Source organism: Glycine soja, chromosome 19 (assembly GCF_004193775.1).
Source record: "Glycine soja cultivar W05 chromosome 19, ASM419377v2, whole genome shotgun sequence".
In the NCBI taxonomy this organism is placed as follows: domain Eukaryota; kingdom Viridiplantae; phylum Streptophyta; class Magnoliopsida; order Fabales; family Fabaceae; genus Glycine; species Glycine soja.
This window is the reverse complement of record NC_041020.1, coordinates 48,160,134-48,178,649: the sequence shown is the minus strand read 5'-3', so window position 1 is coordinate 48,178,649 and position 18,516 is coordinate 48,160,134. Positions and strand designations below refer to the sequence as shown.

At 31.5% G+C, this 18,516-nt stretch overlaps 2 protein-coding genes, 1 non-coding gene and 1 pseudogene across 4 annotated transcripts; all 4 read right to left on the bottom strand.

Moving 5' to 3' along the window:
• Nucleotides 1-1,076: 1,076 nt before the first annotated feature.
• On the bottom strand, nt 1,077-6,835 carry LOC114400669 (F-box/LRR-repeat protein 3-like). Of its 2 annotated transcripts, none has more exons than XM_028363235.1 (7): nt 5,635-6,832; nt 4,318-4,443; nt 4,101-4,205; nt 3,600-3,999; nt 3,370-3,499; nt 2,974-3,268; nt 1,077-1,582 (listed from the first exon to the last, which is right to left on the bottom strand). In XM_028363235.1, exons 1-7 carry the CDS (start codon nt 6,256-6,258, stop codon nt 1,337-1,339), a joined length of 1,926 nt encoding a protein of 641 aa, XP_028219036.1. In that variant the 5' UTR covers nt 6,259-6,832; the 3' UTR covers nt 1,077-1,336. The 2 variants fall into 2 exon arrangements, with proteins under 2 accessions (XP_028219036.1, XP_028219037.1); XM_028363236.1 differs by having other exon boundaries at nt 1,393-1,554; nt 5,635-6,835.
• A 5,648-nt stretch (nt 6,836-12,483) lies between these two features.
• LOC114401079 lies at nt 12,484-12,579 on the bottom strand. Its single transcript, XR_003664193.1, has one exon. It is a non-coding gene; the product is annotated as a small nucleolar RNA snoR69Y (small nucleolar RNA).
• Nucleotides 12,580-12,642: 63 nt separating this feature from the next.
• On the bottom strand, nt 12,643-15,863 carry LOC114398899 (annotated as a pseudogene).
• A 955-nt stretch (nt 15,864-16,818) lies between these two features.
• LOC114399147 (F-box protein PP2-B15-like) lies at nt 16,819-18,077 on the bottom strand. Its single transcript, XM_028361271.1, has 3 exons — nt 17,670-18,077; nt 17,477-17,595; nt 16,819-17,393 (listed from the first exon to the last, which is right to left on the bottom strand). Exons 1-3 carry the CDS (start codon nt 17,952-17,954, stop codon nt 16,934-16,936), a joined length of 864 nt encoding a protein of 287 aa, XP_028217072.1. The 5' UTR covers nt 17,955-18,077; the 3' UTR covers nt 16,819-16,933.
• Nucleotides 18,078-18,516: the final 439 nt, after the last annotated feature.

Genomic DNA, 18,516 nt, shown 5'->3' with positions numbered 1-18,516 from the left:
CTTTTGCTCCATCACTATAAAGAAACGCGACTAGTGACAATGTGGTAAAAAATTTAAGTTGGAATAAAACAAATCTGCAGTGTTTCATATAGCTTTAAGTCTGCAAGTACAATATTTCCTTGGGAGGGTAAGCGTCAACTTATATTAAAAAAAGAAAAAAAATTCCATGAATAAAATTATGATTTATAATAAATTTCAACTATTAATTAATAAAGTGTGTGTTACATAATAGGTTTCTAACATTTCTATGGTTCATTTATACTTTAATAGTCAAATTCAAATTATATTACTTGTGGATATCAAATTTTTCTAAATTTTTTTAGTAAAGATTAATCATCAGTATAATTAACAGAGATTAATCATCGTATTTTGTGCGTTTAGAAACAAGTATAGCTAGGAACAATAAGCAGGGTCTCTGCTTGTTTTGTTTGTTTCTAAACTTGCTGTATTAGTTTACTGCACTGTGATTGGGGTACCTCTTATATCCCCCGTTTTTATTTATAATAAAACTTAACTTGTTTGCTGATAAAAAAAAAATAGCAAATACTTTACACCAATAGAGGATGATGACCCATAATTATATTTACACGCCATTTTAATTATAAGTTCGCATACTAATTTTAAGAGACAAAAAATATGCATTCCAGTTCACATTGTCTTTCTCTCCTTTACTAAAAAGTTTAAAAGTGTTTAGTTATACGCTGTGCCAATACTACTTCTAAATTTTGTAATCGCGGCCAATGCCTATATATGAAAAATATTATTCTTCAACTTGATTTTATACGTCCACATTTTAAACCTCCTTTTTGCAGAAAAGACGAAATTAAATTTCTTTTTCATAAAAGGTGAGTATAGAAGGAAAATGAATTGAAAAAAAGTTTAGAAACAATCTTATTATTGTAAATATATCAGTTCCTCAAGACTCAAACATCGCATTTATTTAAACAATAATTTTCTCACCTAATTTATACAAGTAGAATACCTAATCTTAAGTTATCTACTATCAAACACGCTTTAGTTTAGATTCGATACGTGGATCGGCAAAAGTATAAGCCTTGCAAGTGTAACAGGTAAAGTTGAAATCAGATTAAATTCGAAGATAAGTAACCTTATGCTTTATTGGAGAGAATGTTAACTTTAGAAGGTGAAAAAAATACCTTCTCTAGAAATCTGTCAATGTCACCTAATTGAACTCGTATGCATCTCACTAGGGTAACAGAGTTTAAGGAAAAGAAAATGCAAGAGAAATATAAAATTTTGAATAAAAAAGATCTTAAATGAAGCAGCATCAGCTTCCAAGAAAAGAAAGTATAACTGATTAATAGCGTGGCTCAGGCTAATCCCATCTGATCTTGCACCCTCGTGCATGCATGGTCTCGAGCATTTCTGAGGAAAGCGAGAACAGGAGGGACCTCTGCAGTTTAACCTTTTTAATCCGACCACAGCAAGCTCTAAGGGCAACTTCCAATCCTTTAACACTCACTTTAGAAAGACACACCAGTTTGGCATCTTGCAGGCGTTTCAAGTTACCCATAAGCATGCACAACACCATATCTGACACAATACAATAGCTCATATTTATCTGTCATCATCACCACTATATTTAGTTAGAACATAGAATTAGAACACCTAATCTTAACGGTTATTCTATCATTACAAGCCGTTTTCATGTAAATAAACATCAATGCTTAACCTATTTGAAGAATAATTAACACATGCACTCCTACAAAATATAAGTAGAAGTTTGATTATAGAAAACAAAAGAAAATACTCAGGTGGTGTGAAGTAAAATCCGAGTATTAACAACGTATCAAATTTTCTTAAGTTCAATTTAGGTTAAACATATAATATAGCCCCTATAATTGTCACAGATTCTTAATTTGGTCCTTATATGTAAAAACTTATCAAATCTGTGTCAGTCCATTTACATGCAAAAGTTATTAATTTAGTTCCTACCCTCATACGTTGACCATTAACTCTATTACACATTCTTAATTTGATCCCTATACATGTAGTGCATTCTTAATTTAGTCCTTATACGTGTAGCACATTCTTAATTTGGTCTCTGCATATAAGGGACCAAATGTGTTACATGTATAGGAATCAAATTCAAAGTATGCTACATGTATAGGGACTAAATTAAGAATGCAAAAGGAGGTTAACAGTGACAAGGACCAAATCAGTATATAGGAACCAATTTAATAAGTTTTTACGTGTAGGGACCAAATTGAGATCCATGATACGTATAGGGACTAAATTGTGTGTTTAACCTTTAATTTACTAAGAGCACATATCACACTGTCAATTTGAAAGGAAATAAAAGATCACTGAAGCCAGTAAGAAACATCAACTTCTTTTGAAATGCAAGACTAATATGATTTCTTCTTTTCGACAAATGCTTTTCCTTTCTTCATTTGTCTAAAATAAAATCTTCTATACAACAGATATTATCTTTAACATCCACCTTTATTTGTTATTCCAAAATGGAGCTGAATAAGAGTAACATTTGTAGCAGAAACTTTAATCTAAAGAACAAAAGGTTACTAACAATACAAAAATACTATGTATATATTCTTTTTTTGTGTCCAGAGCAGAAGATAGATCAACAGGGTGACTGGAAGTACAAGAACATAAAAATCAAATTTAAATGCAGACTTACAAAAGCAAGGAAAGAGAAAACAAACAACACAATTGAAGAAGGGATTGCAGTGAGCCCAGATAAGCATCCAATCAAAGTTTCTTTGATCTTTGGAGAATTATAGTTTTAAATATGTCAATTAGATCAAGCCATACCACAGTTTATAATTGATAAAGTAACAAAGCCAGATGAGTGTCAATTATGTTCCTTGAGGAAACACTTATAATTTTCAAACAATGTTGAATTTTTAATTTAGAGACCAGACTACTCTGTTGGTCAGAATGCAGAGACTCAGAATATTAATAACTTGATTGAGTAAAAGTAGTACAACTGACCTGCCGCAGGTTTTGTGAATAAAAAGCAAGGGCCCAGAAACCTGAATCATCAATTTTTTCACAATGTTTCAAATCTAAATCTGCCAATCTCTTACAACTTATTGCAACTTCTTTTATACCAATGCTTGTGATATTTGAAAGCCCACGCAACTCCAGATCAGATAGTTCACCAAGATGGCTGATATATTCCATCCCTCTGTCTGTAATTCTATTGCAATATGACAAGTTGAGCTTTGTCAACCCCTTGCATCCACTTGTTAGCGCTGCTAGCCCATCATCTCCAATACGTACACATCTGTGATCAAAGAACAAAATGAACGAAACAGCATCACGACATTATCCATAATTTCATTGAATCATTAGCAATTAACCACGTTGACTATAAAGTTCAATTACCGATAGAGATCAAGTTCAGTCATTTTTGGGCAGTTACAAGCAATGTGTGCCAATCCTATGTCTGATATGTTTGTGCATAATCCTAACTTCAATCTTACGAGTTCTGAACATCTTGATAGATATCTTAGAGCTGCACGAAACAGAAAGTTGGAAATAAATTAATTAGAACCATTTGCAATTTTAAACAAGACGGATATATTATTTAAAAAGATAGAGATTCCATAGTTTACCTATGTCATCGATGCCAGAGCAATCAGTAAGATCAAGCTCTTTGAGAAGTGAGCAATTTAACCCAAGTTGATAAAGACAATTCTCAGTCACCATATCACAAGATTCTAGCTTCAGACAGACAAGGTCTGGACAAGAGTCTGCTATAGTAGAGATGGCTGTATCAGAGATGAACTGACAACAAGTCAAATCAAGTATCTTCAAATTGCCACAGCCAGATACTAGCTGCATAATTCCCTTGTTGGTCACCCCAACGCATTTGCTTAAACCAAGTTCCACTAACAACTTGCAATTGGTGCCAATTGTCTGGAGGATAAAGTCAGAAACTCGAACACCATCAATTCTAATTATTCTCAGCTGCTTTAAATTCTCCAAGCATTTAACAAGAGGTGCTGAAAGCTCCTATAGAAAATGCCAGAGGTGTTAGTGTATATAAAACTTATCACAATAAAACATGGTTCACATTGATATCATATACATCACAAATTATAGAATAAACTTACAAAGAGGCAATATCCCGCATCCAACTGCTCAAGACCTCCATGTCCACTAATTACAGATATTAAACCGGATGAGCTAACACAATCACACCTTGATACATCAATTGCCTGCAATGCATGGAAATATTTTATGTTTATGCTCCACAGAATCCTTGTGGTCAACTTTATTAATTTCTCAACCATTATTGCCATAGCTTACAACTTATGAGAAATAAATTACCTTAAGTAGTGGACATCCTTTTTCAAGAAACCGTAATCCAACATCATCCACTAAAGAGCAGCCCACCATAATGAAAACCTCAAGCTTTAATAGAGAAGCTATTGATCTCAAAGATTCGCTTGCTACCTAATGATGAAAGATTTTTAAATTACTTAAAAAATGTATAATTTGAAGAAGAAATAAGAACACAAATCAAATACAGTCTGTTTGTTAGCTAAGGTAATGATGTAAAACAGAAATGTCATTGAAATATGTTGTTCTTGGGAATGGTGTTGAAAACAACACCACAAACACAAGTACTGTAGTGTACTGTCCATAGTCAAGGAGCAATAGTTACAATTTATAAACATAGACTCATTTTCTATTTCATCTCCTTTCCACTCCAATTTCTTCCTATATGTCTCTCTTTTTCATCACATTACTTATGACATGTAATTTTCCCTCTTTATCTGTTTTTCTTTCTATCTCCTCTTTCTACCTCCATACATCCCAAGCAGAGTGTAGATTTATCATGAATCATCAAGGAACATGTTTTTCCTACTCTATTGATTCTGCATTGCTCTCAACTTTCGCAAACCAAAAATATAATTTCTATCTCTTCTTCAGACACCATAAGCAAGAAAGAACAAGGGAGATTCATTCAAATTGTAGTACTAACTGTTCAATGATAATGATCCAAAACCTCACACCTCAAACATCCTTATTAAAGTTCTACAAAAATCACATGAAGAATTTAGTCGGTGCTTTCCACAAAAACACTTAAGAATCAGGAATTGGATTTAAAAAAGCACTTTTCTACCATCAATAGTGACAAAGGTAGGGAATGAAGTGGTTTGCTGAAGTCACTAACCCCTGTCGTCAACTGTGTGCCCTCAACCTATTTCCAATACGAACAAAGGGTATAAAGTTTCTCACATGACTCTAATCTGTCGACCAATATGGTGTGGCATATATAACAAATAATCATTCCCCTTAAGCATGTAGTCAAAAGTACAATCTTCGGGACGGTGTGTATAGAATAACAAACAGATCTTAGCATCTCGAGAAATTGGTGTTTGAGTGCAGGCCAAGGATACTCCGAATTCACCCAAAAATAAAACTCTAACCTTCACCCATTTTTTATTCCATATCATTTTCATCCCATTTTATTTCTGTCTCTTCATTTTTAAATCACATTATTTATGACATATTACTTTCCATCTCTACCTTGGTTCTTTTCTCCCAATCTCTTCTATCCACCCCAAAATGAGATGAACGTTAATCAGCAATCAGCAATGATATACAATCCTTTATGCGAGAGAAAGCAACAAAACAAACCTTGAGATAGGACACGTCGAGAAATTTCAAGTCCAAGCACTTCTTGCAAAGAAGATCAATCCCCAGATCAGAAATCTCCAAGCACCACTTCAAACTCAGCCTCTCCAATTTGCCACACCCGACAGCAATCTTGGCCAACCCAATATCAGTAACTCCCAAACACTTATCCATGTTGAGTTCCCTCAACCTCCCGGCGCACGATAGCGCCGCGGCCTCTCTGTCCCCATACCCCCAACAATGGGACACATCCACGGCCTCCAACACGGGGCACGCGCGAATCAGCATCTCCAAGCCCACGTGGTCCAACCCGGTGGCGCGACTCAGCACGAGCCTCCTCAGTCCCCGAGTCCAACTCGCCGATCCCTGACTCAGCACAACCGACACAACCCCGTCTTCGATCCGAGGACAAAGCGACAGGTCCAGCGTCTCAATGTTGCAGAACCTCTCCAACAGCCTGAGCAGAAACTCGATTCGGAGGATCCGAATGCTCTTCCGGGTCGCCGATTCGACCCGGAGAAATTCCTTGCACACCAGCCGCCACGGTTTCCGATCCGGCCCGAGCTTCTCGAGGACCCGGATGAGCAGGTCTTCGGTCAAGAGGCAGAAAACGGATTCAGACAACATTAAGGTTTCAGAAATCTCGTAATTCCTAAGTTTTTTTTCTTAAAAAAAAAAGGTTGTTATTGTGACGTGGAATTGAAGGGAAACAGTTTAGGTGGGAACGAAGAGGAACATGAGGCGGAGGTGGAGAAGAGGGTGGTGCGTGTGTTTAGAGAGCGTGCGAAGTGGTAACCTGCAACGAGATATCTCTGGATTCATTGTTTTTTCCTTTCTCTTTTGTCTAAGTTGAGTGAAAAAAACAGAGGAGAATACAATGTGAATAGAAACAGGGAAGGGAAGGGAAAACTGAATTGATTTGTTAGATTTCAGAGGGTAGGTGAGTGTTTCACACTTTCGCTTTCTTGGGGTACGGGTCTAGGTACGGCCATGTGAATTGAGTGTTGTGTTCCTCACCCCGTTCTCCTCTCGCAACTTGTTCAATGCTGCTGCTCTTTTTTGCCATAAATGTCCTTTTTTTCTTGAAGCGGAGGGAACAACAAATTAAAGATCCAAGGCTGACAAGGGAATAATAACTAACACGAATTAGGTTGTCTTCTCGTCCTGCTCAGGACAAAACATGGACATGAGAGAAGAATGTATTTAACTCGCAATCACATGGAAGAATCATTCTTTTTCCAATTGAACAGGTCATTGACACGTTTAGCGTCATAAAAATAAGATTATTTCTTCCTACTCTTAAATATTTTTTATTTTATATTATTTTTTAGTTTTTTAATTAGAGTAAATGAATATTTTGATCAGGTAAATTGTTCATAATTTTTTTCCTTTAAAAAAATCTGATTTCATTTTTAAATATGTAAAAGATTGACAATTGCAATTTAATAATAAATTAATTTTTAAATTTTATAATTTAATATTATATTCATCCATAAAAAATAAATTTTTATGTTAAATTAATTTTTTTAATATTATAATTTATTAACAAAATGATTACACAAAACTAATGTCAAGAAGGTTAATAAATTCATGAGACATAATTGCACACCATTTGAAGCACTAAGACCCATTACATGAAGAAGTTTTTGCTACTTGTTATTATGTTTTAGTTTGTTGTTGCTGTTACAGTTTGGTTTGTTTGTTTTTAATAAGTCCTAGTATGTAGGATTTAGTTGCTTTTGAATTAGTCGAATGAATTATGCAGTTATTCATGAGATATTTCTGGTTAGATTTGTAAAGGCTATATAATAGCCTCTTTGAATTCAATAAATGTAGCAATCATATATTCATGAGATATTTTCTTGTATTCTCCTCATTACAATTATTTTAGGATAAAAATTCATTATATTTCATAAAAAAATGTTTTCACATTAATATGTCAAACTGACAAAATTTAATAAAAAAAATTGAATATACAATATGTCAATTACATTAGTTTAACTATCACATACATAATACACATAAAATTAGTATAATGATATAAAATTTCATTATAATCGCATGTGAGGAAATAATTTATTCCATTCTAAGAACAACTTTGTTCTTCTTCCTTACAATTTCTTGTAATCAAATTCTTAGTCCTATCAACTTTGCATGTTCGCTCTAAAATTAATACTTTTATCTTTTGCACAAACCTTTACGCCACTTTCTACTAAAAGATTGTTGGTGACTTGACACATTACACATCTTGAAACCTTGTTGCTTCTGCCTCCCTCTCCTTTCTTTGTCATTGTTTTTCCACATTACCCCCAATTATGCCCTAGCAATCACCAACTTTCTTTAAGGATGCTAGCTACAACATGGTGGCTTGTTGCTTTGGGATTGCTCCATTTAAGGCATGTTTTACGTCATTCAAGTTTTGCAAAGAGATCATCAATATTTGGAGCATTTGTTTTAAGTTTCATATGATTTAAAAATGGTCGTGGAGAAATTTAATTAGAGTACGTTTCCAAATTATTTTGGGGTTTAATTTGAGTTTGGCTAAAATTGGCATTGAGGGTAAATTTTTTTATTAAAAAAATGGTAAGAGAGTGGAGATAATAAATTTTCATAAAGTTTTTTACATTTAGCTCTTTAATAAGTAATTAAAATATTTATTAACAATATTGTCCCAAAATGCATCAGATCATAAATTCAAACTCCTGAATGACTATTGTACACAAGAAAAATATATTTTACTAGTTTTTTAAAATTTAATCTTGTTGTGACCATTGTATACCCAGAATATATCTATTCTAAATATGTGTTAAAATGTTAAATACATGGACTTGATTTAACTAGTTGTTAAAAATATTTCTTTATTTTTATTACATTAGAAAATAAAAAATAAACGATCATTGTTTTTAAAAAAAATATACCACCCAATATGGACTAATTCCAAAAAGTAGCGTTAATTAATAATGCAATTCAAAGGAAAATTCCGGAAAAAGAAATGGGGAATATAGGTTGGAAGTTGGAAAGTGATAAGCAGGACACCGTTGTGTAGTGTAAGGTACGGTTGCTTGGTTGGTATGGTCCAGTAAGTAGAGTAGACCGTACCTATCTATTTATTTTACTTTTTTCTGTTTGGAAATTGAAATTTGAAAGGAATCCAACGGTACACATTGACTACCTCACTAATCACTATTGCTCGTATCAGCAGTAGGGCCCGCCACGTGGTGCTTCTTTAGATGCTGCATCCCACCTCATCCACTCCATCCAACGTACTACAATTAACTCAACAGATTATATTTTTATTATACTGGTATTAGTTCCACTGCACAATATTTAAAAAGATCATGCTTCAAAATCATGTAAGTTTTGATTTTTTTTCTTAAAAATATATTTAAAATATTATAATCAATGACAAGTTTATATTTAAAATATATATATATGAATTAAGAGATATAAATGATTATGCAAGTTACATAATCGATTATATGACTGGTTGAACTTTATTTATTGAATTGGAGATATATATTTTTAAAATGGTTTCACAATTGATTATGTCTTACATTTTCAACATATTTTCATGTTTATGTATTTCACAAGGGAAATGAGGTTATATTTGGCAACAAGCAAAATCGAGTCCTCCTAGGTTTATTTTATTACATTTCAGTTTCACTCCACTTTCAATCACTTAAACCAAATATAGTTTTAAAAAAAACATGAATTTAGTCCTTATTTTAATTTAGTGACGATAAAACCTGACACTAAATTTTAAATTTAAATATGGAGAGAAAGTAAATTCACATGTTTTTAGAAGTTGATATTAAAATGCAAAGAACATAATTAAGTTTAAGTGAAAAATAAGGAGACTCAAAATATTCCATTTTCATATAAATAATTGGGTAAATAGTCACTTTTGTCCCGCAAAATAAATGCGTCTAAAAATGAAAATACAAAATTTAATTCCTGAAAGTGTAAAAAGTGCTACAAATATGTCTTGTTGTTGACTTCCTTCCGTCATCGTTAATAGAATAGTCTACGTGTTACGTAGGGACAAAGTTGTCACGCGAATGATTGTCAACGTGGATTTCCAGCATAAGGACATATTTGTCATAATATTTTTTTTAACTTTTTATCTTCGCACTCCGCTGACAAATGCGTCATTGAAAGATAAAAATGTAAGATTTAATCCTTAAAAATATAAAAAATGCGACAAATATACCCAGACGTTAATAATAAATGGTGACTAATTATTATTATTATTATGTGTTTATAATTTACTGCTCCTATTTGTTTAGTATTTATATAATATATTTTTTAAATTTCCTTTTAATATATATATTTTTATTATTTTGATTTCATTGTCAAACTTTAATATTTGCTGTTAAAAAAAACTTTATCTTATACCTCATATTTGGATTGGAAATAATATATCGAGAATTTTGAGTAGAAAAAACACAACCTGTCACGGGACTAGATTTATTTATTTTAAAAAGAGAATTTAATAAACTATTTAAAAAAACAAATCTCACAAAATTTAACTAAATAAAGCTAAATCAACTATTTTTTTTAAAAAAAAACAAATCTCACAAAATTTAAACTAGATAAAGCTAAAGTGAAATTATAAGTCTTTTTCCTTAATCAATAATATATATATATATATATATATATAAGGCTTTCAATTTTTTTATATCATAATTACCATTTTAAAAAATGTAAGCCTTTTATTTCTTAAATTTTTTGTTTCTTCAATTAATTATTAATTTTTATTACATATTATGTCATAATATGTCAAATAGAATGTAAGGTCACTGCAACCCCTAAATCAGTGAAAAATACAATTCTACATCCCAAAGACAAAGAATAAACCTCTGTATTAATTTTCTTTTTTGTTTTAAAGTTAACCTATGTATTAGTTTGAGCATTATTATATTTTTATTTAAATGTATTTGGATTCTTTATTTATTAGTAACTGTTTTCATTTTATTCATATTATGTATAATACGTGTTGTCTTGAATGGAAACACATAAGGTTTATCCAAAAAATTCTTTCATATTTGAGGTGTATATATATATATATATATATATATATATATATATATATATATATATATATATATATATATATATATATATATATATATATATATATATATTATTGATTAAAAAAAAGACTTATAATTTCACTTTAGCTTTATCTAGTTTGAATTTTGTGAGATTTGTTTTTTTTATAAAAAAAGTTGATTCAATTCTCTTTTTAAAATAAATAAATAAATAAATTTGGTTCCGTGACCGATTGTATTTTTTTACCCAAAATTCTCGACATCTTATTTTCAATCTAAATATGAGGTATAAGATAAAGTTTTTTTAATAGTAAAGATTAAAGTTTGACGAGAAAATCAAAATAATAAAAATATATACATTAAAAGGAAATTTTAAAAATATATTATATAAGTTTTAAACGAATAGGAACAGTAAATTATAAACACATAATAATAATAATAATAATTAGTCATAATTTATCATTAACGTCGGAATATATTTGTTGCACTTTTTATACAGGGACGTATTTGTCAGTAGATTGGAAAGATAAAAAGTCAAAAAAAAAATATTATAATCAAATATGCCCCTATGCTGACAATTCATGTTGACAATTATTTCAGCGACAAATTTGTTTATCTGTGTCATGTAAGTTATTTTATTAATGATAACAGAAGGGATTTAACGGCAGGACATATTCATCGCATCGACTAAATTTTGTATTTTCATTTTTTAAGATGTATTTTTCAATGAATTACATGTTAAGGATAAAATTGGTTATTTATTCTAAATAATTTGAACAATTTTTGTTACATATAATAATTTGAAGAGTAAGGTTCTCCTTCAACTTGCTTGCATTTAATTAAATACCACCGTCCTACCGTTGTCAGTTACGAACCACCGCATTTAAAATTTTCAAGTGTTTTCTTATAAAACTCTAAGTTGAATTAAAAAATATCTTAATATTTTATTGATAACAGTATCCATTGTTTAAGAAATATTTTAAGAGAAAAATATTATTTGATTAACAAAAAGATCAACAAAGTATTCTTGACAAAATTAAGAAAAGAGACTATGACACTATGTATTAAAATATAAAATAATTTTATATAATTATTCAATCATAAATTATATACAAATAATAATGATTTGTATTTGGATAACTATATAAAATTATTAAAATTATTTTACATAATACACCACAGTTAAACTCAATATTTATTTAAAATATACAGACAGTATAATTCTTTTACAGCATTATTTAACAATGAATTATTATATATTTTAAAATTATTAAATTCCGAAATAATTAGTTTTTAGAGGAATTCTGAAATAATTAATTAAAAAATACTACTAATATTTATACACAGTTGCGAATTGATGCTAAACCAAACATGCGGCCATGATTTGCGTTTGGATATTTCCAAGTTCCAAACCAAAAATAATATAAATAATGCAAATTTAATTCAAAAGACTCGTCCCATTTTTTATTATTTTTTTGGCAAATAGATGAGGTAAACCGCCCCAACTAAAAACCTCTGTAGAAACTTAAATGAGCAGAATCCGCCAAAAGGAGGAAAATTGTAAATACGATCTTCCTCCAAACATAGCTAGAGAATCCATAGACATCATCAGATTGGAACATGGCAGGCAAAATGAAACATGCGAAATGCGATAAATTAAGAAATCATTGTGACTAATCATCCTTTTTTTTATTTGAGGGAAATATATTTTAGAACAAGTTTTTTGAAGAAGTTAGAAATTGAGCCACATCCTCCTAAAACTAAAGCAGTACTGGCGGGCTAACCCTAATTGGAGAGTAGAGAGAAGCTCAGATAGAAGTGGAGGATTCTATTCCCAGACCTTAAGACAAGGCCTCATAATGAGCTGGGATTCACATTTATCATCACTGCGATTGAAAAAACCAAAGTGAACGAAGTCGACACTATCGATCGTTTTATGTACAATAAACAAGAGTCGACACGGGAGCAACACAACCCAGGATCCACGTTATGCTATGCAATTGCTAGGGTTACACTGGATAAAATATATAAACACGTTACGGGCCTCACGGCCCATATGTGGAGGCTTTTACTAACAGTTAGGTTTGGGCCTTATTTCAATTCCATCAACTATGAGCCCACCTTTGGCTTCCTTGAGGCACATTTGAATCGCTGTAGAAACTCCCCAACTCAATCTCCGACCATTCTTCATCTTCAGGTTTACAATGGCAATGATGACAAAAGGCTTTGCCATTTATTTTGCAACGTCAACGTATGTAAACAGTGCTTTGTGATTTCTGATTCCAAACCTCTACCCACACCTCTGATGGTAACGAGTACGCTCCCTACAATGTTTTTGGAGATAATATTCAACTGTTTATGCTGCCCTTGATTTCTAGCCAGCAAATCGTTCTCAGCTCAGCAGCTTCTTCAAAACTTAAGATGACACATGTATGAAGTGAAGTTGTTAAAGTACAGGAACTTTTGATTTTATTATTGGGTATGAACTGAAATTACTATTGTAAAAGGAAAAAAAATATATTTGGAAATTAGGATGATGCACAAACCTCGACTTGGATGGGTTTCCAGGACCAATACAAGGTGCTGTTTCCCCATGTAATTGAAAGCTGCCTTGCGCTCAAGAGGTAACATATTTTGCCTGTTGTTTTCTCAATAGAGAGCATCTGTTTTCGTCACCAGGAAATGTTAATACTATCATAAGTGTCACATGTTGCTCTAAAACTAAATGCTTACCTTAATTATAGTCACCAAAATAAAATTTTCTTACCTTATTGTATCCTTCCATCAGAGAGTTCTCGCTTTCATTGAAATGATGATGAATTTGGTGATTATGGTAATATTTTGTACTTGAACCCAAAAAATCATTTTTTGGATCAATAGTTTTTAATTCTTCTGAATACGTATAACTTTTGATCTTTCATGTCTAGAATTTTTTTTCTTTATCACAACAATGTATATTTTTCTTAACAATTTAAGTTTATTTTTTGCAACCTTATAATTATAAATACAATCTAAATTCAACTTAGAATGTGATTTGAGCCTCCACAGACAGTCGCGCAAATATGAATTCACTAGTTGGAAAATTCATATTTGCTCCACCGCCTGAGGATACGCAATCAACCTTAAGCTAATAAACTGTATTTAGTTGCAATTTCTACACTTTGATGCTCTCTCTCTAGATCTATGTCGTTTATCCTGCAAATGTGTGCTGCATTAATTGATTTGTTAATACAATATTACTCTCCTAGTATTATATGTCTTTTTCTATCTTACACTAATTGTCCTTTTACAAAATTAAGAAAACATTAATTATTTTTCTATAATACCCTTGCATGTTAATATCTCACTTGAGTATGTAAGTAAATTTACAATTACATTTTAACTTTTTTAATAAAGATATTTTTTTCCAAAGAAGATCATTACCATAGTAACTTGTGTAATTACTATTTTTTCAAGAATTATGTAAATAATATAAGATAACGGGAGTATAGTGTTATAGATATTCCTAAAACTCCCATTAAATGTCAGCAATTTTATTAAGAATTTGTAAATAATAGGACGTATTCTCAGAATAGGCTTTTCGGATTTTAAAAGAAAACATTAAATACAAACATAAAATATAAATTGACAATTGTTGTTACATCATTCAGTGAAGCAACAGTTATTTTTCAAAATATAATATATCAATGCTGTTTTAAAATAGTCATATTCAAATATAAATTTAAGATTTAGGTTTTTAATTTCTCAATTATTTTAAGTATGCATTTCTCTACTTAAAAGCGATGAATCATTTATAATTTTAAAATGCTTTCCACTGTTTAAAAAAGAAAAAGGAAAAAAGTTCCCACAGAGCCCCTTGCCAATGCTAGTGGTCAACTGGCCATAATTATTCATTAGCATAGTCGAGCCCAATGGAAGTTGCAAGTAAAAGGGTCCCTGTATTGTGTGTGTCAGTGGGGTAGGATGCAGTTCATTTTATCCATCATTATCATAAGTAAATGACAATTGGGATTAAGCATACGGTCGAATATTCTGGTGTACTTTTGTGCACTAGCAACGTCTTGCATGATCATGATTGCCATTTCTGAAGACTGTAGCAAATGTGTTAGGTGTTGGCAGATTTTGTAAATTCTTCAAGACAGAGTTTACATTCGACCAATTTGTGATTTTGCTTTGAGCCTTCATAATTAGCAATCATGCTTTACAACAATGCAAGGCAATCAGAAAGTGTGTTTTGGTTTCACGTTCTGGAATGTAATTCTAAGAAGTTAATAATTATAACTTCTACATTCCAAACGTGACTTTTTGCATTTCAACAAGTTTCCTAAGAAAGTGACTATTCAAGTCCTTTGATAAAACAGCAAATATTAAAATTAAAAAGACATTATAAAAATTTGCCTTGTTACCGTCGTCAACTGGTCGTGGTTTACATAACTTGACAAACAATTCTTTCTTTGAGGAACACGGCAATGATAATGGAGGAGACTAGAGAGGACCTGCAAACGTCCTGAGTGGATGTGAATGATAAAATGTTCCATATTGTGAAGAGGAACACTACCAAATCAAAATTACAGTTGCTTCCACAATTACCAAGTTCTACTATCTATATATAATTTAACAATACTCAGTGGGGACATGCATGTTCCAATGAATCATATCGCTAATATGACGACATATTTTTTGGCTCTGAATAATTATGTCAACATGGAGCCCGGACATGAGCACATCCGAGAAACTAGAACAATTCCTTAATTTGGATGTTGATGTTGAATTCAACGTGAATCTCACGGACAGACACGGAAATGACTATATTTTAATTTTAATGAAACACCAATTAATTTTGACGTTTATAATTATGTTCTTTTTGGTAAATTATGAAATTAAAAATATTATGAATACAATTTGTCATCATTTTTAATATATCCTCGGCGTAATTTGTGATAAATGTTTTTTATTATTAATTTCTTAATTAATACTTTCATGCTTAAAATTGTATTATTAAATTATGTAATTAATTTGTTGGAATACAGATATACAACACATTTTATATATGCACTCCAAAAAGTGTGGACCAATAAATTCGAAACTTCATGGCATGTAATGAATTGAGCTGGAGATCGCCGCGGTCCAAACCTCACAAAAGGAACGAAAACGCATCATGGCCAACGGAAACGCACACATCTCCTTGTAGTAGTATACAAAAGAAGAAAATTCTCTTAAAAAAAAAGTATACAAGAAAAGTCCAAACGCATCTAACATCTAAGAATATGGTTGGTTATCCCTTTAAAAAGTTTTTTTTTTTTTTTGTGTTAAACGTATTTTTAAAAAGTAAACTCAATTTTATAATATGTTTAGTTATTCTCAAAAATATATTTATACATAAATTGTTGTTTGAAAAATGTGTTTTTATACAAATAAGACTTGAGTTACTTTTATAAATTTAGTTTGCAAACTTAAGTTTAACTCAAACTTAAGTTTACAAACTTTAATTTAAATATGTATTAACTTGATAACAAAAATTAATATTTTCATTTCATTCTTTTATAGAAAAAAAGTGTAAAAAGAAGAAGAAAAAAATGTGATATAGAAATAAATAAACATAATATAGTTTTGGGTTCAACTTGTTCAGCATTAGATTCGAAGAGAAATGGTTCAACCTTTTGCACGTGGTATATTATACTTGGGATCATTTTCTAACACATATTTTACGTATATTTGATATTATTAAAAATTATAAAATTATGAATTAAGTACACAAAATTATTAATGAATCATCTTTTGCTTGCACTCCTAAAACATGATAACCAATAATATGATGCTTCTATTTCATTCTTTGTTTTTACAATATTTTATGTAAAAAGAACAAAAAGAAAGTGACGTAGAAATAAACAAACATATATAATATATTAACTAGTTTATTAGCGTTAGATTGGATGGAACCAAAAAGGGACTGGTTCAACATTTTGCACGTACGTGATTTGGATTGGAATCATTTTGTTTATATATACTGGTAAAAAAAAGATATTTCGTGTTTGTCCTTTTGAAAATTATTTATATATATAATTAAGTCTAATTTGTTTTAAAAGATAAGTTAAAATAAAATGTTAAACTGATTTATAATATTTGAAGATAAAAATATCGAAATCAAATAAGATTATTATTTTTTAGTTATAGATATTTGAAGTTTATTAGAAAATAGAAAATTATGAGGCAAGTACAAAAATCCATTAACGAGTCTTGCTTGCATTCATCTATGATGTTTTAGGTCTGACTTGGATGCCTTCAAGAACAAGCCCTCCTTTCAATTGATAACCCACTTCCCTGAGACTCATCTTGATCTCTTCATCTCCTTCACCACTGAAGAACTCCCCGAGCTCAATCTCCATCCACCCATCCTCTCTTTTCGATGGAAAAGGAATCCCCTCTTGAAACGCTGCGTTTCTCAATACCTCTGTTCTGTTCCCGTAAAACAGAGCCTCCATCTCACGCTTGTTCTCATCTTTATCCCCCAAATACGCCTTCCCTCTGTGCACTTTGTTTCCAACCATAACCGATACCTCCGACGGCGCAAAATCAAGCCCATAAGCTCGATGTGAAACATTCATTATCAGATAAGCCAAATATGACGTGTTTGGCGTTAGAATCCGCGTTCTGATTTTTCCTTCAACTTCTAACCAACTCACTGTTCTCAGCTCAGCCGCCTCTGCGAATCTGCAAGCAAATCAAATTTTCCCAATTAACTCAAATAAATATCTTACAAGTTACAATTTTTTTAACTAAAAAATAATAATTACCTTGATTCAGGAATTGGTTTCCAGCTCCACATCATTGGGTCGCTGCTCCATGCTATTGACAATTCCCTTGCAGATATGATATAAGATTTTTTACCCGAAGACTTTTCCAAGTTAAAGCTCTGTATAATCAAATCAGATATTAAAAAAAGATTAAACATTTCATTGATGAATTGAAAGAAGGTAGCGTAAGTACCTTGTTGCCCTGGTCAATGAGGAGGGGGTGGCAAAGTGAATAGAAGAGTTGCTTGTATGAAGAGAAACTGAGGGTGAAGGGATTCACAGCACGTGAAACAATGTCCTCGTAATCAGAGGGCAAGAAGCTTCTCCAAACGGTGTCAGAGTTGGCGCATGAGCAAAGGGAGGGGGAGACAAGTGAAACTATGCATGCCACTAAAGGTGATGTGTGTGACAAGATTTCAGAAACACAATCGTGGGGCAACGATTCTATGTTGAAGGAGCAAGATGCCATGTGGTTCATCAGATAAATTGAAGCTAGCTATGATGATGTTTGGTACAGTAAACTCTCTCACTGCGTCTTAAAAGCAGGGGATGAGACAGGGAGGTTTTCAAGAATGAAGGGTTTGTAAACAAGGGGCTTTTGTTTTCCTTTATATAACCAGGCATTTTTTTTTGCAAACGTGATGTGCGAAGCTGTGGTCAACTTTTAAAGCAACGAGACAAAGGGATTAACAAGATGGATGCCAAATGTTTCTGAGAAAAAAAGGATAAAATGGAAATTGGAAAAGCACGTAGAAACAATAATCAATTGGCCGTGGTCCAAGTCGTGCCAAAGGCAACTTGCGGCATATGTCGTCTATAATTTGGGAAAATCCTACGGAGTCACTCACTTCACAGCATTCACTAGGGCCTGCTTGAGTTGGATTTGAGTTTTTGATTTTTAATTTTTAAATTTTAAATGTAATTTTTAAATAAAATATTTTCGGTTAAAGTGGGACTAATTTTCAATACATTTTTAAATTTGTTTCTAAAAAAAAAAAATTATGTGAATTCAATTTTTAGCTTAAAAAAATATTCTTGTT